A 22,040-nucleotide genomic window follows, 5' to 3' on the forward strand; every position below is an offset into this window, starting at 1 on the left:
ATACGCATTTTTGACAGGGAAATTAAAGAGGATTAGAGAGTTTAATTACAGAGATATTTTAACAAATCCATCGCTGAATTTCAGCTGTTTACTAAATTTTAGTTCTTGGGATTGGGGAGACAGGGAGTTACCTCTACTTAATATTTTCGAATTTTTCTCTCATTTATTCAGTTGCTATACACATATAGAAATGAGAAAAAACTTTTCTTATGTTAAAAGAAGAAACTTCTCCTGCCAGGCCACACAGGAAACAAAACATCAAATAGTGAAATGTTCCTCCTAATATATGTTTATAATGAGTTATATCAAAAGTAAAGAAAAAGACACAACTTATTACAAGACATCAAGGGGAGGATTCACAGATCTGAAAAATAAATTCATCTAAGAGACAAACAAAACCCAAGTTCCTAAATATAGAGACTTCTAACAGAAAAATCTATTAGAGATGGTCACATTCATATTTTCAAATTCACGGATTAATTTTTGGCTCTGGTTTTTTGTTTTATTTTGCTTTTGTCTTTTACTCATGGTATAATTAAATACCACGAATACCCTCTATTCCCAAATTAAAGAAGAGAAAACATAAGGAACATTCCAAATAAGCTATTTGGTGCCGATGAGCCAAACAAAAGGTCATCTTTTCCCTTCGGTCCAGGCACCCAGGCACACTAGTTTGTCTTGGTATTTTTCTAGTCCAGCCTCCAGAAGACACTCTCTCAGCTCTGTGCTTGACAATTTGCTTCATTCACTGTAATGTTGCAACTCATTAGAAGGGTCCTGCACCAATTCAGTGAGCCTAGGATTTTGGTACATCACTGAGCTTAGTGTTGTTTATTAAATGTTTGTTTCAGGGGTGTGTGTGTGTGTGTGTGTGAGTGATATGTGTGAATGTCGTGTGTGTATTGGGAGATGCTGTAAGATGTACTGTTTACTGTGGGTCACAGCCACAAAAGTCTGAAAGCTACTGGGACAGAGCAAGAAAAAGGTATAATACAGAACCCTCCCACTCAGATCTTTGGACGCCTAGAGAAAAAGGTGTAAAAATAATGATCAACTTCATATATTTTAATGTAAAAATACTTTTAACTGGCATTTTCTTTACTCACAGATGCCAGTGCAAGCCTTACCTGAAAGTGTCCTTTGGTAAGAAAGATACTGATGTCTCCACAAAGAAACGGCAGATCTCTCTCGATTCTGCAGTCCATTTAGTCTTTCTGCTAGCCCGCCTCTGTTCAACAAATTATAATGTATTAAGCTTAGTTAAAAGAAAAGCTTCAGAATAGTTGGTACATTTATATTTTATACCCTCCAATCAGGGACAAATAAAGCATTCAAATTTTAACTTGTTTGGCAATACATTCTCTTCCTAGAGGCCAAATCCTTCTAGGTTAGTAATCTCCTTTTTAAAGATTTCTCGGAAGATCAGTTTTCTGATTCTTAGAAATACGGGCTCCTCTGAGATCAGTATGACTTCCTGACTATCCTTTCTTAGTTTACTTATTCCATATATATGTCCTGATTACATGTTTCCTACTCTACCTAGCCAAGCACCAGGTGCCAAGGGTACAAAGAAGGCAATAAGCCATGTCACGGTGGGCCTTACAATCTGATCAGCAGACGGGCAAACAGATAATTGTAAAATGGGTTCAGAGTTGTAGTCAAGAATAAAACCTGTACACTGTTGATAGGTGGAACACTCAAAGAAGGATTTGGGTATGGGCTCATTACTTGGCCCACAGAGATAATTGAGTATTAATCATAAACATACAGCAAGGATACCAACATTATACAAAGAAGAAAACTTCCATGTATGACAGGAAGACAATTCATAACAATGGACATACAGGCACTTCACAAGAGCCCTGACCTATCAATGACTAGACAGATAGATAGATAGATAGGTAGGTAAATTATAAATTCATATAAACACACATTTTTTTAAATTCGTAAACTACCTATACTCAGAAGTCAGCAGCTCCTAACACATCTGTGATCTTAAGAGAAATCAAGATCAGCTGTTAATCACCGTTATGACTACATGTTATATAATTTATCAATGTATTATCTCATAAAATTATGTTCACTGATCATTTCACTACATTATCTCGTTTTATTCTAATAATATCCCTTTGAGGTAGAAAGAACAGACATCAATATCCACCTCATACATTATAAAATTAGAGCTTAGAGAGAGGTTAAGAAAATTCTCCAATATTGTATAACTAGCCAGATGAGGAAACATTCTTGAAATCAGAAAGAACTGAGCACAGTGTATGGCATTTAGTAAATCTTCAAAAAATGTTAGTCACTGGTGTTACTGATTCTGTTAGATTTTTACTTGCACCCTATGCTCTTTCCACAATGATTGAAGGATCTTACTTTAAAACATATTATATATATATTGTCACTACCAACTACTTTGTTTTCCTATAGGTAGCTGTTTTTCTACAGGCAGTAATTATTTCTGAATACGTGTGTGTGCAAGCAATATATATAACAGCAATTTTTTAAAAATTATCATAATCACATATATGCCAAAGAATCTCTACTTTATATATATGCAAGCCCTTCTTATCATTCTGTTTACAGGAAGTAACTCATTTATACACCCCCTCTAAACAACACCACAAAAGAAGGTACTACTGTCATCTTTACTTTACAGATGATGAACAGAGACACTGAGTGTGCAGCACTGCAGGTGAGACATCTGCTGAGGGCACAGCTGGATGCATGCCACGCAGTCTGGCCCCAGAGATCACAAGCTTAGACTCATGATCTCATGATGTACCTACTGCCTCTTGAAAAATACTTACTACTTAATTCCCCCAAGTCTTAATTCCTTTATTTTGGTGTTGTGTTAAGTTGAATAGACAGAGATGTTTCCCTTTGTTTTATACCATATAAGACTCTATATAGTATGTTTGTGAAAGACTGAACTAGAATAATGAAAGTTTGTTTGCAAAAAAAAAAAAGAATACTTACTACTTAAAGAACTAATCCTAACCCTGAACGAACTTTTTGGCCAACCCATTATAATAAACACAAGAAAAAAAGCAAAACACTGTGTTCTTTGAACTATGGTTTAGATAATTATTTGCCAAATGTTGGTTTTCAATCTTATCAGATTTCTTTAGAGAGAAGAAAAAAAAAAGACAAAATACAATCTGAAAGAAGTATATAGTTAATGCCAAGCCCTAGAATCTCACAGATAGAAAGCAAGAGTAAAAATGAAGGCAGAAGAGTTCTCCACAGGCGGGAGCATCTGAAACCGTAATAGAGAATCTGCATTTCCACCTTGGTTTTAGTCATAGGGTCACAGGATACCTCTGCTCCAAGAATACCTGCAGGGAATTCTGAGCTGGTGCACCAGACTTAGGAATGGAAACACCATGACCTCTAGTCAACAATCATAATTCTAGTAAAAAACCTCTCGTACATTAAAAAAAAAAAAAAAAGGTTCAAGAAGGCTCTGCTACAATACATGCAAATTAACTCTTTTTCTGTTTTCTTTTTCTTTTCAATTTTATTGAGATATATTTGACAAATAAATCTGTAAGCATTTACAGCGTACACTGTGGAGATTGGATACATGCGTGCATGTTAAAGGACCCCCCCATTTACTCAACTGACAGATCCACCTCCTCACATATTTATCTTTTTATTTTTCATGTAAACATTTAAATTCTACTCTCAGCAAATTTCAGTTGTACAGGTAGTGTTCTGAATAAACATCACCCCATGTGTACATTAGATCCTCCTAACTTATTCACTCTATGACTACAAGTTTGCACCCCTTTTGTATGAATATATTCCCAGAAGTGGGATTGCTGGATAGTATGGCAGATCTATTTTTAATTTTCTTAGGACCTCTGTACTGCTTTCCATAGTAGCTGCAGCAATTTTACACTCCCACCAACAGCACACAAGCGTTCCCTTTTCTCTACATCCTGGTCAACACTTGTCATCTCTTGTCTTTTTAATGATACCCATTCTGACAGACATGAGGTAGTATCTCAATGAGTTTTGACTTGCATTTCCGTGATTATTACTGATGTTGAACACCTTTTCACATACCTGTTGGTCACTTGGATGTCTTCTTCGGAAAAATGTCTATTCAGTTCTTCTGCTCATGTTTAAAATCAGACTTTGATATTTTTGCTATTGAGTTGTGTGAGTTCATTGTGTTTTGGATATTAACCTCATCAGATATGAGCTGCAGATAGTCTCTTCCATTCTGTAGGCTGCCTTTTTCATTTTGGTGACGGTTTCCTTTGCTGTGCAGAAGCCTTTTAGTTTGATGTAGTTCCATTTGTTTATTTTTGCTTTTGTTGCCTTTGCTTTTGGTGTTAAATCCCAAAAATTCATCACCAGGACCAAGGTGAAGGAGATTACCACCCATGTTTTCATCTAAGACTTTTATGTTTTCAGGTCGTCCATTAAAGTCTAATATATTTTGAGTTGTTTTTGTGTGTGGTGTAAGATAGGGGTCCAGTTTCATTCTTTTGCATGTGGCTGTACAATTTTCCCAACACTATTTATCGAAGAGACTATCATCTACCCATAGTATATTTGCGCCTCCATTGTTGTAAGTTAATTGACTATATATGCACAGGTTTACTTCTGGACTCTCTATTATGTTCCATTGAAGTATGTGTGTTTTATACCAATACCATACTCTTTCGATTACTACTGCTTTGTAATATAGTTTGAAATCAGGAAGTGTGATGCCTCTAGCTTTGTTCTTCTTTCTCAAGATTGCTTTGGCTATTCGGGGTCTTTGTGGATCCACATATATTTCAGGATTGTTTGTTCTATATCTGTGAAAAATGCCACTGGAATTTTGATAGGGATTGCATTCAATCTGTAGATGGCTTTGGGTAATATGGACATTTTAACCATATTAATTCTTTCAATCCATAAGCACAGGATACCTTTCCATTTACTTTTGTCTTCCTCAATTTTTTTCATCAATGTCGTATAATTTTAAGTGTAGAGATATTTTTTACCTTTATTTCCAGGTATTTTAATGCTTTTTGATGCAACTGTAAACAGGATTGTTTTCTTAATTTCTACTTTGGATAGGTTTGTGGTTAGCATATAGAAATGCATCTGATTTTGTATACAGAGATATTGGGGATTCAGTTCCAGACCACCACAATAAATTTAATATCACAATAAAGCAAATCACATCAACTTTTTGGTTTCCCTGTATATATAAAAATTATGTTTACAGTATACTGTACTCTAAGTGTACAACTATGTCTTAAAAAATGTACATACCTTAATTTTAAAATAATGCTATTAGAAAAATGGCATAGAAACACAGGGTTGCCACAAACCTTCAATTTGTAAAACAAACAAACAAAAATGCACAATATTTGCAAAGCACAATGAAGCAAAGCTTAATAAAATGAAGTATGCCTATACTGATTTTTGTATCCTTTGCTGAATTCATTTATTACTTCTAACGGTTTTTTGGTGAGTCTTTAGGTTTTCCTGTATAATATCATGTCATCTGTGAACAAGTTTTAATTCTGATATGTGGATGCCTTTTATTTCTCTTTCTCGCCTAATTACTCTGGCTTGGATTTTCAGTACTATGTTAAATAAAAGTGACACGAGTGGCATCCTTGTTGTTCCTGATATTACAGGAAAAGCGTTGACCTTTTCACTGTTGAGTAAGGTATCAGCTGTGGGCTTGCACTCTGTGGCCTTTATTATGTTGTGGTACATTCCCTTAACACGCAGTTGAAATTTTTTTCATGAGTGGATGAGGTTATTTGTCAAAGCATTTTCTGCATCTATTGAAATGACCATATGATTTTTTTCTCCATTTTGTTAATATGATGTATCATGTTGACTGATTTGTGGAAGGTGAACAATCCTTGCATCCCTAGAATCAATCCCAATTGATCATGGTATATAATCCTTTTAATATATTGTTGAACTTGGTTTGCCAACACTTTATTGAGGATTTTTGTGTCCATGTTCTTTAAGGATATTGGTCTGTAATTTTCTTTTCTTGAAGTGTCCTCGTCTGGTTTTGGTATCAGGGTAATACTGGACATGTAAAATGAGTTTGGAGGTGTTGAGTCTGGAGGTGTTCTCTTCTATTTTTTGAAAGAGTTTGAGAAATATTGGCATTAATTCATCATTGAAAATGAAACAGAATTAAATAGTGAAACCACCTGTTCCGAGACTTTTCTTTGCTGTGAGGTTTTTGATTACTGATTCAATCTCCTTACTAGTAGTTTGTCTGTTCAGATTTTTTATTTCATCTTGATTCAGTCTTGGTAGGTTGAATGTTTCTAGGACTTATCCATTTCTTCTAGGTTGTCCAATTTGTTGGTGTATAATTGTTCATAGTAGTCTATCATGATCCTTTGTATTTATGTGATATCAGTTGTAATGACTCCCTTCTTATTTCTAATTTTATTTGAGACTTTTATCTTTTTTGTTATATCTAGGTAAAGGTTTGTCTATTTTGTTTAGCTTTTCAAAAAACCATTAATCATTTCCACTAATCTTTTCTATTGTCTTTTCAATCTGTATCATACATTTCCCGACTGATTTTTATTATTTCCTTTCTTCTACTAACTTTGGGATTAATTTGTTCTTCTTTACATGATTCTTTGAGGTGTAAAGTTAGGTTGTTCATTTGGTATCTTTCTTTCTTTTTCCTTAATGTAGGCATTTAACACTATGAACTTCCCTCTTAGAACTGCTTTTGCTGCTTCATATTAGTTCTGGTATGTGGTTTTCCATTTTTATTTGTCTCAAGGTATTTTTTATTTCTCTTTTGACATCTTTTTTGATCCGCTGGTTGTTCAGGAGCATGTTTTTTTAATCTCCATCTATTTGTGAAATTTCCAGTTTCCTTCCTTCCTGTAATTGTTTTGTTTCAAACCACTGTGGTCGGAAAACATGGTTGACATGATTTCAATCTTCTTAAACCTAATAAAACTTGTTTTATAGCATAACATATGATCTATCCTGGAAATGTTTCATGTGCTTTAAGAAGTACGTATATTCTGCTGTTTTTGGATGGAATGTCCTGTAAATGTACGTTAAATGCATGTGATGTAGTATGTCCAAGTCCAATGTTTCCTTATTGATTCTCTGGATGATCCATCCATTGTTGAAAGTGGGGTACTGATGTCCCCTACTATTATTGTATTTCTAACTCCCTTCAGGTATGTTAAATTTGCATTATATATCTATGCTTGGTGCATAAGTATTTACAATTATTATATCCTCTTGATGAATTGATGACTTTATCATTATGATGACTTTATCATTACGAAATGACTTTTCTTGCCTCTTGTTACAGTTTTTGGCTCAAAGCCTATACACTCTGATATACACATAGCTACCCCTGCTTTCTTTAAGGTTTCCATTTTCATGGAATATGTTTTTCCATCCCTTCATTTTCAGTCTGTTTCTGGCCTTAAGGGTGAAGCGAGTCTCTTATAAGCAGCATTTAGTTGGGCCTCTTTTTAAAAAAGTCCATTCAGCTACCCTTTGTCTTTTGATTGGAGAATTTAGTCCATTTATATCTAAAATAATTACTGATAAATATGGATTTACTGTTGCCGTTTTGTTAATTGCTTTTTGGCTTTCTGTAACACCTTTGTTCCTTTCTTCTTCTCTTTGTCTCTTCCATTTTAATTTGTTGATTTTCTATACTGGTGTGTTTTGATTCCTTTCTCTTTAACTTTTTTGTTATCTATTACAGGTTTTTACTCTGTGGTTACCACAAGGCTATATAATACACCTTATATTTATAACACTCTACTTAAAGCTGAAAACAACTTAAGTTCAAATGCATACTAGAATTCTATATATTTACTCTCCCCCACTCTGACATTTTGTTTTTGATGTCACAATTTACATCTTTTACCTTATTTATCCATTAACAAATTATTGTAGTTATAGTTATTTTAAATATTTTTGTCTTTTAATCTTCATACTATATTTAGAAGTGATTTACCCACCACCATAACATCATTAGAATATTCTGAATGTAACTATATATTTACATTTACCAGTGAGATTTATTCTGTCATGTTTCCTGTTACCTTTAGCATCTCTTCTTTTCAGCTTGAAGAAGTCCCTTAGCATTTCTTATAAGGCTAGATTAGTGTTGATGAACTCCTTCAGCTTTTACATATCTGTAAAACTCTTCATCTCTCCTTCAACTCTGAAGGACAACTTTGCTGGGTAAAGTATTCTTGGTTGGCATTTTTTCCCCCTTTTAGCACATTGGATATATCATGCCACACTCTTCTTGTTTGCCAACACTGTGCTAAAAATCCACTGATGGTGTTACTGGGGTTCCCTGGTACGTAACATGTTCATTTTCTCTTGCTGCTTTTAAGATGATCTTCTTTAACTTTTAATAATTTACTTATGTGTCTTGGTGTGGGTCTGTTTGGATTCAACATACTAAAAACTTCCTGGACTTCCTGGATCTAGGTGTCTGTTTCTTTCCCCGTAATAGGGAAGTTTTCAGCCATTATTTCTTTGAATAAACTTTCTGCCTGTTTCTCCCTCTCTCCTCCTTCTGAGACCCCTATAATGCAAATATTGGTCCACTTGATGGTGTCTTTTAAGTCCCTGAAGGTATCTTCAGTCTTTTTCATTCCTTTCTCTTTTTGGTCCTCTGTTTGGATGAATTCTGCTGCCCTGTCTTTGAGTTCACTAATCCATTCTTCCACCTAATCTAGTCTGCTGTTGAACACCTCTACTGAATTTTTCAGTGCAGTTACTACATTCTTCAGGTTTGTGATTTCTGTTTGGTACTTTATCTTCTATCTCTTACAAGTCTCACTTTGTTGATGCATTACTCTGCCCACCTCAGTGAGCATCTTTATGACTATTATTTTGAACTCTTTTCAGGTAAATCACTTATCTCTCTTTCATTAGCTCTGTTTCTGGAGTTTTTCCTTGTTCTTCTTTTTTTTTTTTTTTTGGAACATATTCCTCTTATTCTTCATTTTCCTTGACTCTATGTGTTTAGGAGAACAACCTTATTGTTCAGCTTGGCCTGAGTTCTTGGTTCTCTGAAACTTTTGTGAACATCCAAGCTGCCTTCTTTGTTCTCAGTGGCTCCCAGAAGTTGAGAGTATACCAAAACCTATCAGTGTCCCAAAGGGTAGAATCTCAGTCAGCAGCTTTTAAAGTAGGCAGGGAAACCTATTTAAAAAAAATACTGGGAGCTGGGCATTTCTGCCTACTCCCTCTAAGCTGAGCCCTTTGGGAATAGCCAGAAAAGAACTGCTTCTTTGTTTGCTACTTTCCTGTGGGATCCACAAATGCCAGCCCTGCTAGCCATCAGAGACAGGCCATCAAGAAGTGTTTCTCCTGGGTGGTAGCAGCAAAAGCTGCTACCAGAATGCCAGACATGTGAAAAAACCTCTTCTAGGAGACACCATCAACCCACAGTGATGTAGAGGGACAGCAAGAAGATGGCACCCGCTGCCTCCCTCGTCTCTGAGGAGACTGGCAGTCAGCACCCTAGATGTGTGCTAAATGAGAACCTGATCCTCAGGCAGCAGCTTTTAACATATGCAAATAGGCCTCTTCTGGGCAAAGACTGGGAGATGAGTGTTTCTGTCAGCTCTGTGTGCTGAGCCCTGGAGGAAGAGCCACGGGGAGTCCTAGCAAGCCCATTAAGAACTGTTTCTATGTTTGCTATAGTCTCGTGGGTCTCATGGACAGAAGCCCCTTTGGCTTTCAGAGCTGGGTGTTATGGGGGCTAGTGCCTTCAGTGAAAGTCTTAAAAGCTGGGGTGCTAGATATTGGATCCAAACTCTTTGCTCCTCACGGAGAAGCTAGGAGTTACAAGTTCCCTACTGATTGTATGTCACTGGGGTGGGGTTTATGGTGAGAGGGTGTCTCATGTCTTAGCCTTTCCTACCCATTGCAACGGGCGTACTTTCTCGTTTGCCCAATGTATAACAATCTCTCCATTTCTGGATTTCTTTTAGAGGGAACTGCCTTGAGTATAGCTGTAGATTCAATATGTCTATGGGAGAAAGTGAGTTCAGGAGCTTCCTATGCCGCCATCTTGGACTGGAACCTCCAAATTAACTCTTTTCAATATAGTCTGCTAAGTTAGTCACAGATAAAATCCAAAACACCAGTGGAGTGGGGAAAAAAAAAGATAAATTCACTAACCAAATTAAAATAGTCTATCTTTTATATAAAATAAACAGATTGGTACTGTATCTGAAAAGATTACTGGCATCAATTCAACAAGGCTAAACATTTCTACAACGTATGAAGTGAAAAAGAATAAAGATTCAAAAACATTCTAAGTTCCAGAAAAAAAAATCATTATAATATTTTTAATAAGCTATAATAGGTAAAGAAACTAGGTGAAGAAAAAATAATCTAAATAAATATAGTATACAATATTTTCAAGTTTTGCTCTCTGTCAGATATAATAGACACTGTGAAAAAAAAACTTGATCGTACGACTGTGGTAATATGGCTTTATTATTGACAACATAACTCAAATATCAAAACAATGTTGCACTGACTTTCATTAGTTATGCCTCAAACAGTGCCATGAATCAAAAATAAAAATAAACAAGGAAGAAAACCCAAAGAGACTGAATTAATATTTCCCTGTGGGGCAAACCACAGGGAGAGAGGACGAGTGTTCTCCAGCCTTGAAATGCCAACTACTTAACTTGATCCTTGCTAGCCAGTCCTTATTAGGTTAAAAAAAAAAAAATCTTTTAATCACTGCTATATTCATGCTACATAATGAAAATCTATAACCTACACCTGCTTTTTTCCTTAGTAGCAGTTTTATTTTCCTCAGGCCCCCTGTTGAACTTCTATGACAAAAGTTGGTGATCTTTCCCTGGGAGGATTATCAAGATGTCTGTATTCTCAGCATTTTCATAAGACTTCACGTCAACAAATCAAACACTTAATGCGAAACTCTTTCTTCAATCATTACTAGACAACAAGCTAAGAGATTTTCTTAACTCTCTAAAACATGATGCTCTAAACACATATGAGCCAAAACATGTAACCCTTTCCCCTGCTTCTGAAGCAGGTCAGCAAACAGCGATCCTGTGGCAATCATGGGCCTTTTGGTCAGTTCAGTAAAGCTCCTCCTACTGTCAACAGAAAGTCTTCCAGTTTGATGCCTGAGACAGACAACCCAAATCACACCAACCTCTCTTTTAGTACTTCAACACAGTAACTTTAAAAGAATAACCACAAAATAGACATCTCTTAGTTATCGCTTAGAAATCACAAGAAAACAATCATGTGCTTATTGCTGGAGCTGCTTCAGTCGCCAGCAAAACCCGTGTCCTCAACCTCTCCGCATGTTCTCTTTACCTTCCTGCTCCTCCCCTGAGGCAGGGACCTTAAAAAGCAGCTGTCTTTTCTCCCTCCCCTCCACCTGACAGGCATGAAGGGCCTGGAAGGGGCAGGCCTGCTCCTCGCTGAGGATTCCGGGCCATCTTGCACCCCCCTTATATTCCAGGAGGCGGGGAGGACAGGACAGAGACCATCTTCACCCCAGGGAAGGCACCTCCACAGCTGTGCCAGCAACTCTTTGGAGGCCTTATCTTCTGGCTGCAGGCCACCATTCTTGTCGATATCAGTTCCCTGCCAGGCTTCTCATACCTCAACCTCCTCATTCCTTCAAGTCCTCTCCTCCAAGACTGCGTGTCCTCCACCTCACCTCAGCCACTCATCGCCCATGGTCATCCTCTAAACCTCAAGGTTACAAACCGCCTCCCTCCATTAATTCACTTCTGAGCACCAGTCATTCTTACCTGTTCAGCTCATGACCTCTAGTGTCATGACTTCAGAAGTGTTTGACCAACCTCTCCCCAGTCCACGATCAGATGGTACAACCCCATCTCTCTGTGCTCTACACCCTGCATGTTCTCATTCTGACCTTACCCAGTCGAGATTTCATGGTCCAATATCACAATCACTCTCAGGACTTTTACTGACGGGGTTCATCATACTCAGTGGACAATCCCACACTCTGTTCCACATCTGCAGCCCCACGGTTCAATCCATGCTGACTAGTCAGTCTCAAACTCAATTCATGATGACCACTCCTGCCAAACAATCCTACTGCAATTCCTTAGTTCATTCACTCCCCCACTACATGACCATGTCATCTACTCTCTCTCCTCATTCCTCCAATATCATCTCCTTTTCCTTACTCTCAGCTGAAGACACTTCCCATTTCACCGAGAAAGTAGACGTGATCAGCAAGAACTTACATGAGTTCCCACTGCCACATATATCTACCTGCACCTGAAGAGACTCTGCCCTCTCACCTGTCCGTGGATGGACTAACTGTGCTCCTAACCCAGGACACCCCTCCATCTGTAAACCCCTTCCACCAAGTCAGACACAACTCCAACAGTTATCGTCTCTTTCCCCTGCTGAGGACCTTTCCCATCAATATATAAAAAAATCTGCTCTCATTCCCACTCATAAAAAAGAAATCTCAATCTCCAAATTCCTTTGAATTAGCAAACAGTTCTCTACATCCCTTAAAGCAAAACACACAATGAATTTTCTATGCATGCTGTCTTCAGTTTCTCTCCTTCCATTCTCTCTAAATCCACAGCAATTTGACTTTGCCTGACCATTCCACTGAGAAGGCTCTATATTCCCTGTCCTCCACAGTGCAAACCCAGCAGCATCTGTCATAGCTGGCTGCTTTCCAGGACATCATGCTCTCTTAGATTTATTTCCTCCCTCAGTAGCCTCTTCCTCTGTGACTCAACCACTGCAGAGTGCCTAAGACACAGATTCTGTGACAGATTCTGCTTTCAGTGTGCATTTGATCTAGGAAATGACCCAGCTCATGCCCTAAAAACCATCTGGACACTGAAGATTACAAATTCACATCCAGCACCAACCTTGTCATGTGAAGTCCAGACTCGTACTCCTACTCAGATATATAATGGCTAACTGAACATAGTCAAAAACCTCATGATTTCTTTCATCAATGTCTTGTAGTTTTCACTGTAGAGCTTCTTCACCTCCTCGGCTGACTTTATTCCTAAGTATTTTATGGTTTTTGATGCTATTGTAAATGGGATTATTAGTGTCTCTATAGATACACTACTGATTTGTGTGTGTTAATTTTGTATCCTGCAACTTTACTGAATTTGTTGATTAGATCTAAGTTTTTTGGTGGAATCTTTAGGATTTTCAATATATAAAATCACGATAAAAGAAACAGAAGACAAAACAAATAAGTGGAAAGATATCCCATGTTCATGGACTGGAAGAATTAATACTGTTAAAATGTCCATAATATACAAAGCCGTCTATAGATTCAATGCAATTCCTAGGAAGAGTCCAGTGGAATTTTTAATAGAAGTAGAAAGAAAATCCAAAAATTTGTATGGAACCACAAAAGACCCCAAACAGCCAAAGAAATCCTGATTAAGAACAAAGTGGGAAGCATCACACTTCCTAATTTCAAGATAAGCTATAAGATAAAGCTACAGTAATCAAAAAAGTATGGTACCAGCATAAAAACAGACACATAGACCAATGGAACAGAAAAGAGAGCCCAGAAATAAATCGATGCATACTCAGTCGATTAATATCTGACAAGGGGGCCAAGAACACCCAATTGAGAAAAGACAGTCTCTTCAATAAATGGTGCTGGGAGAACTGGATATTCACATACAAAAGAATGAAACTAGACCCTATCTTACACCATTCACAAAAATTAACTCAAAATGGATTAAAGACTTAAATGTAAGACATGAAATCATAAAACTCCTAGAAGAAAATCAAGGAAAACAGCTCCATGACATAGGTCTTGGCAATGATTTTTTGGATATGACACCTAAAGCACAAACAACAAAATCAAAAATAAACAAGTGAGGGGCTTCTTCCCTGGTGGCGCAGCGGTTGAGAGTCCGCCTGCCGATGCAGGGGACACGGGTTCATGCCCCGGTCCGGGAAGATCCCACATGCCACGGAGCAGCTAGGCCCGTGAGCCATGGCCGCTGGGCCTGCGTGTCCAGAGCCTGTGCTCTGCAACGGGAGAGGCCACAACAGTGAGAGGCCTGCGTACCGCAAAAAAATAATAATAAAAAATAAACAAGTGGAACAACATCAAACTAAAAAGCTTCCGCACAATTAAGTAAGACAAGTAAATGACTGCTCACAATATATACAAGTCATTATGCTTGAACTTGAACTTACGCAGTGCTCTATGTCAATTAAATCTCAATAAAACTGAAAGAAGATAACACAATATGTATAAAAGGAGATTACTATTACTAAGGATACAGAACTTCCTATGTTTAAAAAGTAATTGGGAGGCAACTTGACACAATACGACCGACCTACAGAATTGACCACACAAATATAAACATTTATACACTCCCCCAAAATGTATGCATACAAGTATAAAAGCATTTGATGCCAAACAGCAAAGATGGTGGGGAAACTCCAATTTTTGTTTGGAAGTATGAAAAACTCAAACCCCAAGTAACTGTGAAAAGAACTTGTACAGTCAATGTACAGAGAAAGCAAAAGACTAATAACCTCATCTCCCTAAAAAAAGCCTCATGATATTCCCACCAAGGAAAACCAAACCAAACCATATGATCCCCTCACCCGCCTCCTACCTCAACTCAGGAAATGTCAGCTCTGTTCCTCCAGCTGCTCAATAAGTCACATTCTCAGAGGCTTCCCTGATCCCCTGTTTAAAATAGAAACGTCCTCCCCTTCCTCCTGGCCATCTGTCCCTCTTTTTCTGCTTTTTCTCTGTACAGTTTATTTCCTTTTGACATGACGTCTACTTTACTTCTTGGCTCCTCATCAGCCTTCCCCTCAGGACAGGTAGAGCTTTCACTGCCTTTGTTCACTGCTGTGCCTCCAGGACATGAAACAGTGCTTGGCACACAGCAGGCCCCCAACAGGGTTGGGAACATGACCTTCTCTAATTGCAAAGGATCAACTTCAACAAAGACATTCGAATCCCTTTAATTTGCTTCCTTTCCTGTTTTCTCCAGAGACTATTACAAACCATCACCATATTCATTTGAGGCTGTAACCTCTTCACTTCGGGCATAAGGCCTTCTGTCTTGTTTTATGTTAAAAAAAAAAAAAAAAATACAGTGAACAGGCATCAATTGACTCACCATGCTACGTCCATCCCACTAGACTCGGTCACATCCTTTTACTCTCCTCTCCACTCCTTTATTCAAGACAGGCCTCCCTCTCCCACTTCCTTTCCTGGACACTGAGAGTAATTATTCCTAACCTCTCTGCCTCCACTGGGTCTTCCCTATTATTCTCTAAATCCATCTCACCTTTTCTCTGAGATCTCTTTAGACAATGGATCCCAATCAAGCCTGATCAAACTTGCAACCTAAACTCCCCACCCCTCTCCTGCCTTGAATCCCAGCTTTTAGCAGAGGGGTCACAGCACCATCTCCACAACTCGAGCCCCTCGCCTCCTCCCCGACCAGTCCACCAACACTGTCCGACACTGTCATTGGGCTCTCCTTGGTGTGCATCGTACTTGCCCTCCTTGACGCAGACATACCCTAAACAGATCTAAAACCCTGTTCTTCATCGCCATGTTTACACTTTCTACTATACTCCTTTTTCCTTGAAGCTGTCCACTGAGTCTGCTTTTGTGGCACTGTTTCCCACAAGTTCTCCTTCTCACTTTCACTGGGGTTTTGTTTTCACTGTTTTGTTCTTATTTAAAACACAAAGAGATGATGTACAACGCAGGGTTGGGACACGTCCCCCTACATGGCACACCCCAGGCCCCTTCACACGTCTTGCTGGGCCCTCCGTGACCTGGGCCCTATGGTTCCTCACACACACACCAGCCAGTTTCTTGCCCATGAATCCTTGCCCGTAAGTCTTTGCATCTCTAAGTGTTTCCCTGGCCAACCACAATCACAAAAGTAATCTCAATAGTCTATATTTCTATTTCTCTCTTTTAGACATAATTTACTCAAAAACAGGAACAGTCATTTACTTGTCTTAATTGTCTAAGATAGCACTTGGAACACGGGTGCTCAATAAAATCTGATAAACCCAAACAACCAATCTCCATTAAGGAAAGCAGTCACATAAGCTGGTTATGACTGAAACAGTGAATGCTCAACTTGGATGAACAATTCCATAAACAATCTCCAGAAATTAGGACTCCATAACTGCTTATCAGAATTATAATTCTATTCTGTCAATCTTCCTTCCCAAGTAAATAAGTATTTTTAAATTAACATTGCAGGTATTTGGGCTTTTTAAGAAAGAGAAAAACTTTTTTTAAAAAAAGTATTTAAAAAGGTGTAATATAACCTTAAAAGCTTCTTCTTCTTTGCTGAATTTTCTGGAGTCTTGGGAAGCTTTGTCTCTTTCTGAGGTGTATGCAAAATGGCCTCTGTAGATTTTACCCTAGGGTTTATCGGTCTCTCCATAACCTGTCTTCCATCTGATCCGAAATCCACGTGGTATTTGTGAGAGGATTCTGAATCAATGAACAAGACATTCTCTGACTCATCATCTTTTTCACTATCTGATGAATACTCTAAAATTTCTGTAGGATTTGTCTGAAAAAAAAAAAAATTAAGAGAAATGCAATTAAATTTGGAGGCCTCTTTATTAAAATTCACATTTATACATGCCTATTATTCTATTCCCTTATGACTATATTCATTGAAATAACTTTGCAGATATAGTATCTGTAGCTTAAACTTCTATTTTGACACAAAATCCAAACTAAGTAAGCCATATACCCAAAGACAAGAGATTAAATCAATTGTAAGCCAGGCACTATCTCACAGAATCCACCAAATTCAGTACAAATATCTCAATCTTCCTTCAATAAACTAAAAGAAATGTGCCGCACATATGTCAGTTTCAAAAACTGAACTCCTAACACCAACCTGAATAGCCATTAGTCATTGTAATCTAACACCTACTGGAAAAAAAGTATTGTTTTGATTTTGAATTTTAATGTGGGGTAAATAATATTCACTATTTGTTAAAAGCCAACTATAAAGAAAATTGCCTCTTCAGGTGTAAACCACTTAATTTAACAAAGAAGTCTCCAATGATAAAGATGAAAAATGGACTTTTCCCACACAATTCCAATATAATATTATATTTTCAAGAGGCTAATTTGAAATTGCTAATATCAACAGGAACTACTTAAAGAATGAATCACTGAGTCTTCTTCCTAACATTTCCTATTCTTTCTTTTACTCAAATTTCTGAACTACCAAATAAGAATTTTTTTTGAAAACCAGATTATAAAACAGAAGTCATATCAGCAGCCAATCCTGGAGAAAAGAATGAAAACATTCTTCTGTAATGTTTGCTGTCTTTGCCCAGACACATGCTAAAACTTTCAAGTGTGGTAGGTATTTTATTTTCCCATTACTTGGTTTTGCAAGTCAGTCCCGTATTGTTCTAATGTCAGCAACAATTTACCCTTCAACATTCTAATTTTCCAGTATATCAGTAGCCCCTCCTAATTTAATACCTACACTAAATTTTAAATTTACTAAATGTAAATTGTACATTTAGTTGAATGGATTCTCTACCTGGTCAATTCATGGTGTAGCTATGGGGACCCTCATAAGGCGCCCTTTCTACTGATGGTCAGCATGGACTGTGTCACTGGCATTATAGCAGGCACTTGGCTAGAACAAGTGAAGAGGATAAAAGTGGGTGAGGGTTATCATTTGTGGGGATATGTGTGTGCATGGGTGTGGGTGTGTGCATGGGTGTGGGTGTGTGCGTGTGTGGAGGTTGGTTAGCACTATGGTTTTCATCATTTCCTAATCTACACACAAGGCAAAAGGTTTACCACATTTGGCCTTTTTTGAGGATTTTATAGTTAAAACCTTTTTAAGAGCTTAAAAAGGACATCACCCATCCCCACATCTCCTCCAAAAACCAGCTTGGGTAGTCACCTGTTACCAGGCACATTTAGAATACAAAAAAGTAAATGAAAAAAAGTCTCAAAAGAAGAGCTTAGTTCCACTATCCTTTTCACAATCTCAGTTGCATGCCTACATTACTGCATTACTAAAGTGTTTAATTACTAAATACTGCTAACCCATTAATAAGCTCAAGGGTCACGTTTCCCCCCAAACACAGCTTCCGAATAAATATTAACAATAGGCCACAAAAAGAACCAGGGTCGTTTACATTGAAAATTAAGTTCCTCAACACTGAAAAGTTTTATATATTACTTGAGAACTCCAAATTTAATTTCATCTTTTTGTTATGGAGTGTCTTTTATTTTAGTACTCTCAAGTTTTGCACTTCCTGCTAGAGCAGGGCTTCTCAACCTCAGCACTGTTGCCATTTCACACTGGATAACGTGGGGTCCTGTCCTGTGCACTGTAGGGTGTTTAGCAGCATCCCTGGCCACTACCCACTAAATGTATTAGCACTGCCCCACCAATCATGACTATCAAATATGTCTCCAGGCATTGCCAAATGTCCTCTGGGGGACAAAATCATCCCCAGTTGAGAACCACTGTCCTAGAAAAATGTCAACAAATAACCAGCTACACATGGCCTGTTCTGGGGACTCACATGCAGAAGCAAAGGGGACACAGGGCTTTGTGGGGATGGAGAGGTCAAAATGAAATAGTCATAAAACAATGTGGTGGAAGTACTGCGATTGAAGTGTTGTTCAGGCTCTATGGGAACAAGAGGAAAACAAAGCCAGGTGGGGCACAGGGAGAAGGGAAGAAGGAAAGAACTACCACCTGAATCAGGATCTGCCACCTAAAGCTGAATGCTAAGTGTAGGTTATTAGGCAGAGAGAGAAGGAAGTACATTCGGGGCTAGGAACAGGAAGACCACAAATATGAGGCCAGAGAGAACAGAGCACATGCAGGAACATCTACAAGCAGCAGAAGAGAGAGGGCTGTTGAACACCTTGCAGACCAGAGCAGGGCATGCAGCTTTATTCCGAGGCACTGGGGGAGCCACGGGCAGTTTTAACAGGGGCTAACCAAGTCACATGTTGGTATGGAATGATCATCCAAACAACATTCTGAAGAACTGACTCTGCTATGGGCAAGTAGGGAAAGCGGCTAGCTAGAAGACTCTTCCATAATTAAAGCAAGAGACAAAGAAGATGTGAGGGAAGTGGGAGTAGAGACAAGTGGACTAGAAAGAACATAAGGAAGGAGATATAAAAATACTTAAGGACTCCCAGATGTTAGAAATGAAAGTGAAAGCAGAGTCAAAGGAGACCCCAAGCACCTGGTTTGAGCAACAAGAGAGGTGCATTTATCAAGAATGGGAATTCAGGAAATATTATATGTCCAATATATCTGCAGAGGGATAGTTGCTAATACTAAATATGGCTTTGATATGTTAATATTGCAATGCCTATGAAATAGTTGAGGTAAAACTGACCAAGAGGCAGCGGCTCCATGGGTCTGGAGCTTTAAGAAAGGGATATGACACGGAGATATAAGTTCAGGAATCATAAGAACAGAAACAGTGCATGAAGGTATGAGAGTTAGAAAAGACTGTCCGTGGAAATTATGTAAAAGTAAGAAGACAAGGTTCAGGTTGGAACCTTACAAATATCACCAACATTAAACCTGTATTCAGGTGGGAAGAGACAGAAAAGTGGATTGGATTTGAGAAAAAAGAGATTGCACAGACATGACCCCAACATCATCTCAAGCTCAGCCCTGCCCTCAACAGCAGGTTATCTTAAGCAATTTATTTAACTTTCCCATGCCTGTCCTGTGCACTCATCTTCAATTTGGAGAAATAATCACATCTAACACATTAAGCATTTGGTAAATGCTTTAAATTTTGTATTTTTAAATTTTGTATTTATTTTCTGGAAAGTTTTTTTTCTTGATTCCTAAGAGGATCTCTATGTAAAGGACAACGAGGAAGACAACAAATAATGTCTTCAGCAGGCAATCAAAAAGACAACTAATGCCTTAACCAGCAAAGGAAACCATGTATTCTTCACATAGGCATTTCTAATTTCTAACAGGAAGCAAAAGGCCATAACAAATATCTTTAGCAAAAGAGAGCAAAAGGCAACACTTCAGCACATTTTATTTTAGAACTGCTCCCCCAAGCCTGAAATCCTGATGAACGTGGAGGAACTTTCCTCACATGGACACAGAGAGGAACTACAGCTCACCAGACACTAGCTGTCTTAGCTCCAGCCTGACAGTAAGGAACTCACATTCTTTCACAAAGATGGTGTGCACATGTGCACACGTGTGCATGAATGCTCGTGCATGGTGTGTCTGTGTGCAGGGATGCGGAGGTGCATGTACCTGGCTGGGATGAGAGGAGAAGGGAAGAATCAAAGACAGGTCAGAGGAGCCTGCATGTTTGGAAGCTTCAGTTTACACTTTACCTTTATACTGTAGAATCTGGTTAATGAGAAAGGAGGGCTATGAGTTTTGGACCAAGAAAGACTTGGTTCTCAATCACAGTGCAGCTATTTTATTGTTTTGCAGTTGCACAAGTTACTTCACTGGCTCTCCCATCGCTTAGTTAAATGGAAAAATTCTACTAGAAATATATCAAGAATTAGAGATACTTACTATTTATTATGAAATAATTTAAGTACATGGAAAAGTAAAATAAAAAATATATGTTTTCATTACCCAATCACCCTTCATCAAGTATTAACACAATACAAATTTTTCTTCAGTTTTTTTAATGATGCGGTTGTAATTTCCTGTATCTCTCTTCCTGTACACTCTCTCCTGAATTTGGCATTTCACTAACATCCTGTTTTTATCCTTTTTCTACCACACACACACATAAATACTGTATAGTATTATTTTGCAAGCTTTTAAACTTTATATAATTTTTTTTTTTTTTTGTGGTACGCGGGCCTCTCACTGTTGTGGACTCTCCTGTTGTGGAGCACAGGCTCCAGACACGCAGGCTCAGCGGCCATGGCTCATGGGCCCAGCCGCTCCGCAGCATGTGGGATCTTCCCGGACCGGGGCACGAACCCGTGTCCCCTGCATCGGCAGGCGGACTCTCAACCACCGCGCCACCAGGGAAGCCCAAAACTTTATATAAAATTTTTAAACGGTATCCTGTGAACACAGCTCTGAATGACCTACTTTTCTATCAATATTATCTTTTTTTTATATTTATCCATGTTCATACATGTTAGCTCTATTTCAGTGTTGCCCAATGAAAGAAAGTTATGTAATTTTAAATTTTCTAGTAGCCATATTAAGAAAATAAAAAGAAACAGATGAAATTAATATATTATTTAACCAAATGTATCAAAAATATAATCATTTCTCTTCTTTCTCAGTTGTCACCAGAATCATCTTTAGCAGTCCCTTCACAGCAATCCCGGTTTTTGCTTCTGTGCACCTCAAAACTCTCCCAGCATCTACCCACAGCCAGTTCCAAAGCCACTTCCACATTTTAAGATATTTGTTCCAGCAGCACCACGCTTCTCAGCACCACCCTCTGTACTGGTCTGCTCAGGCTGCCATAGCAAAATACGAGAGACAGAGAGAGAAAGACACAGAGAGACAGACGGAGAGGCTGACTTTCTCCTTCTTTCTTTGGAAAGCTAACCAACTGGTGCCCTCTGAAAATTTTCATACACAATTACTTCCTTCAGGTTTACAGCCCATTTACAGAAATAATACAGAAGAGAAAATTAGGATCCCTTGCAGTAGAAAAAATACTGCAGTGGGCAAATTCACAGAACCAGAGTGACTATGTAGCTATGATCATAATTTGCTAATGTTTAAAACATAACAAAATTATTAGTATTATGACTCTTTTCCCCTCCTCTGACCCAATGAACTTCAGAACTAGGAGTCTCCTGAATTAGTGATTAAGTATCACAAATGACAAGATTAAGACATGAGCGAGTAGTTCCTATGAAATCAGTCAGCAAAGGCAAGGACAACACCCTAACCTGACCACAGCTGAAGTCACCTGCAATCTACCAAACCCATACTGGCTCAGTTTCCACAAGTCAGAAATACCATTGTAGGGGACATCCGTTACAA

The 22,040-nt window shown here is 38.2% G+C and overlaps 1 protein-coding gene across 8 annotated transcripts in view; it reads right to left on the reverse strand.

Moving 5' to 3' along the window:
• The window catches only part of SPIDR (scaffold protein involved in DNA repair), a 393,663-nt gene that overhangs the window by 260,538 nt on the left and 111,085 nt on the right, over positions 1 to 22,040 (reverse strand). For all 8 annotated transcript variants that reach the window (XR_016388576.1, XR_016388575.1, XR_016388574.1 and 5 more), the window contains exons 6-7: positions 16,342 to 16,592; positions 1,128 to 1,228 (exon numbers count right to left, since the gene is read on the reverse strand). Coding sequence is in view for 4 of the 8 variants with exons in the window: in XM_022556901.3 (XP_022412609.1) it covers positions 1,128 to 1,228; positions 16,342 to 16,592 (352 nt within the window). In the remaining 4 variants the exon portion in view is untranslated. The remainder of the gene's footprint in view (positions 1 to 1,127; positions 1,229 to 16,341; positions 16,593 to 22,040) is intronic.

The sequence above is a fragment of the Delphinapterus leucas genome, chromosome 17, assembly GCF_059928025.1.
Source record: "Delphinapterus leucas isolate spDelLeu-1000000601 "Yukka" chromosome 17, BTC_Dleu_Yukka2, whole genome shotgun sequence".
Classification (NCBI taxonomy): Eukaryota; Metazoa; Chordata; class Mammalia; order Artiodactyla; family Monodontidae; genus Delphinapterus; species Delphinapterus leucas.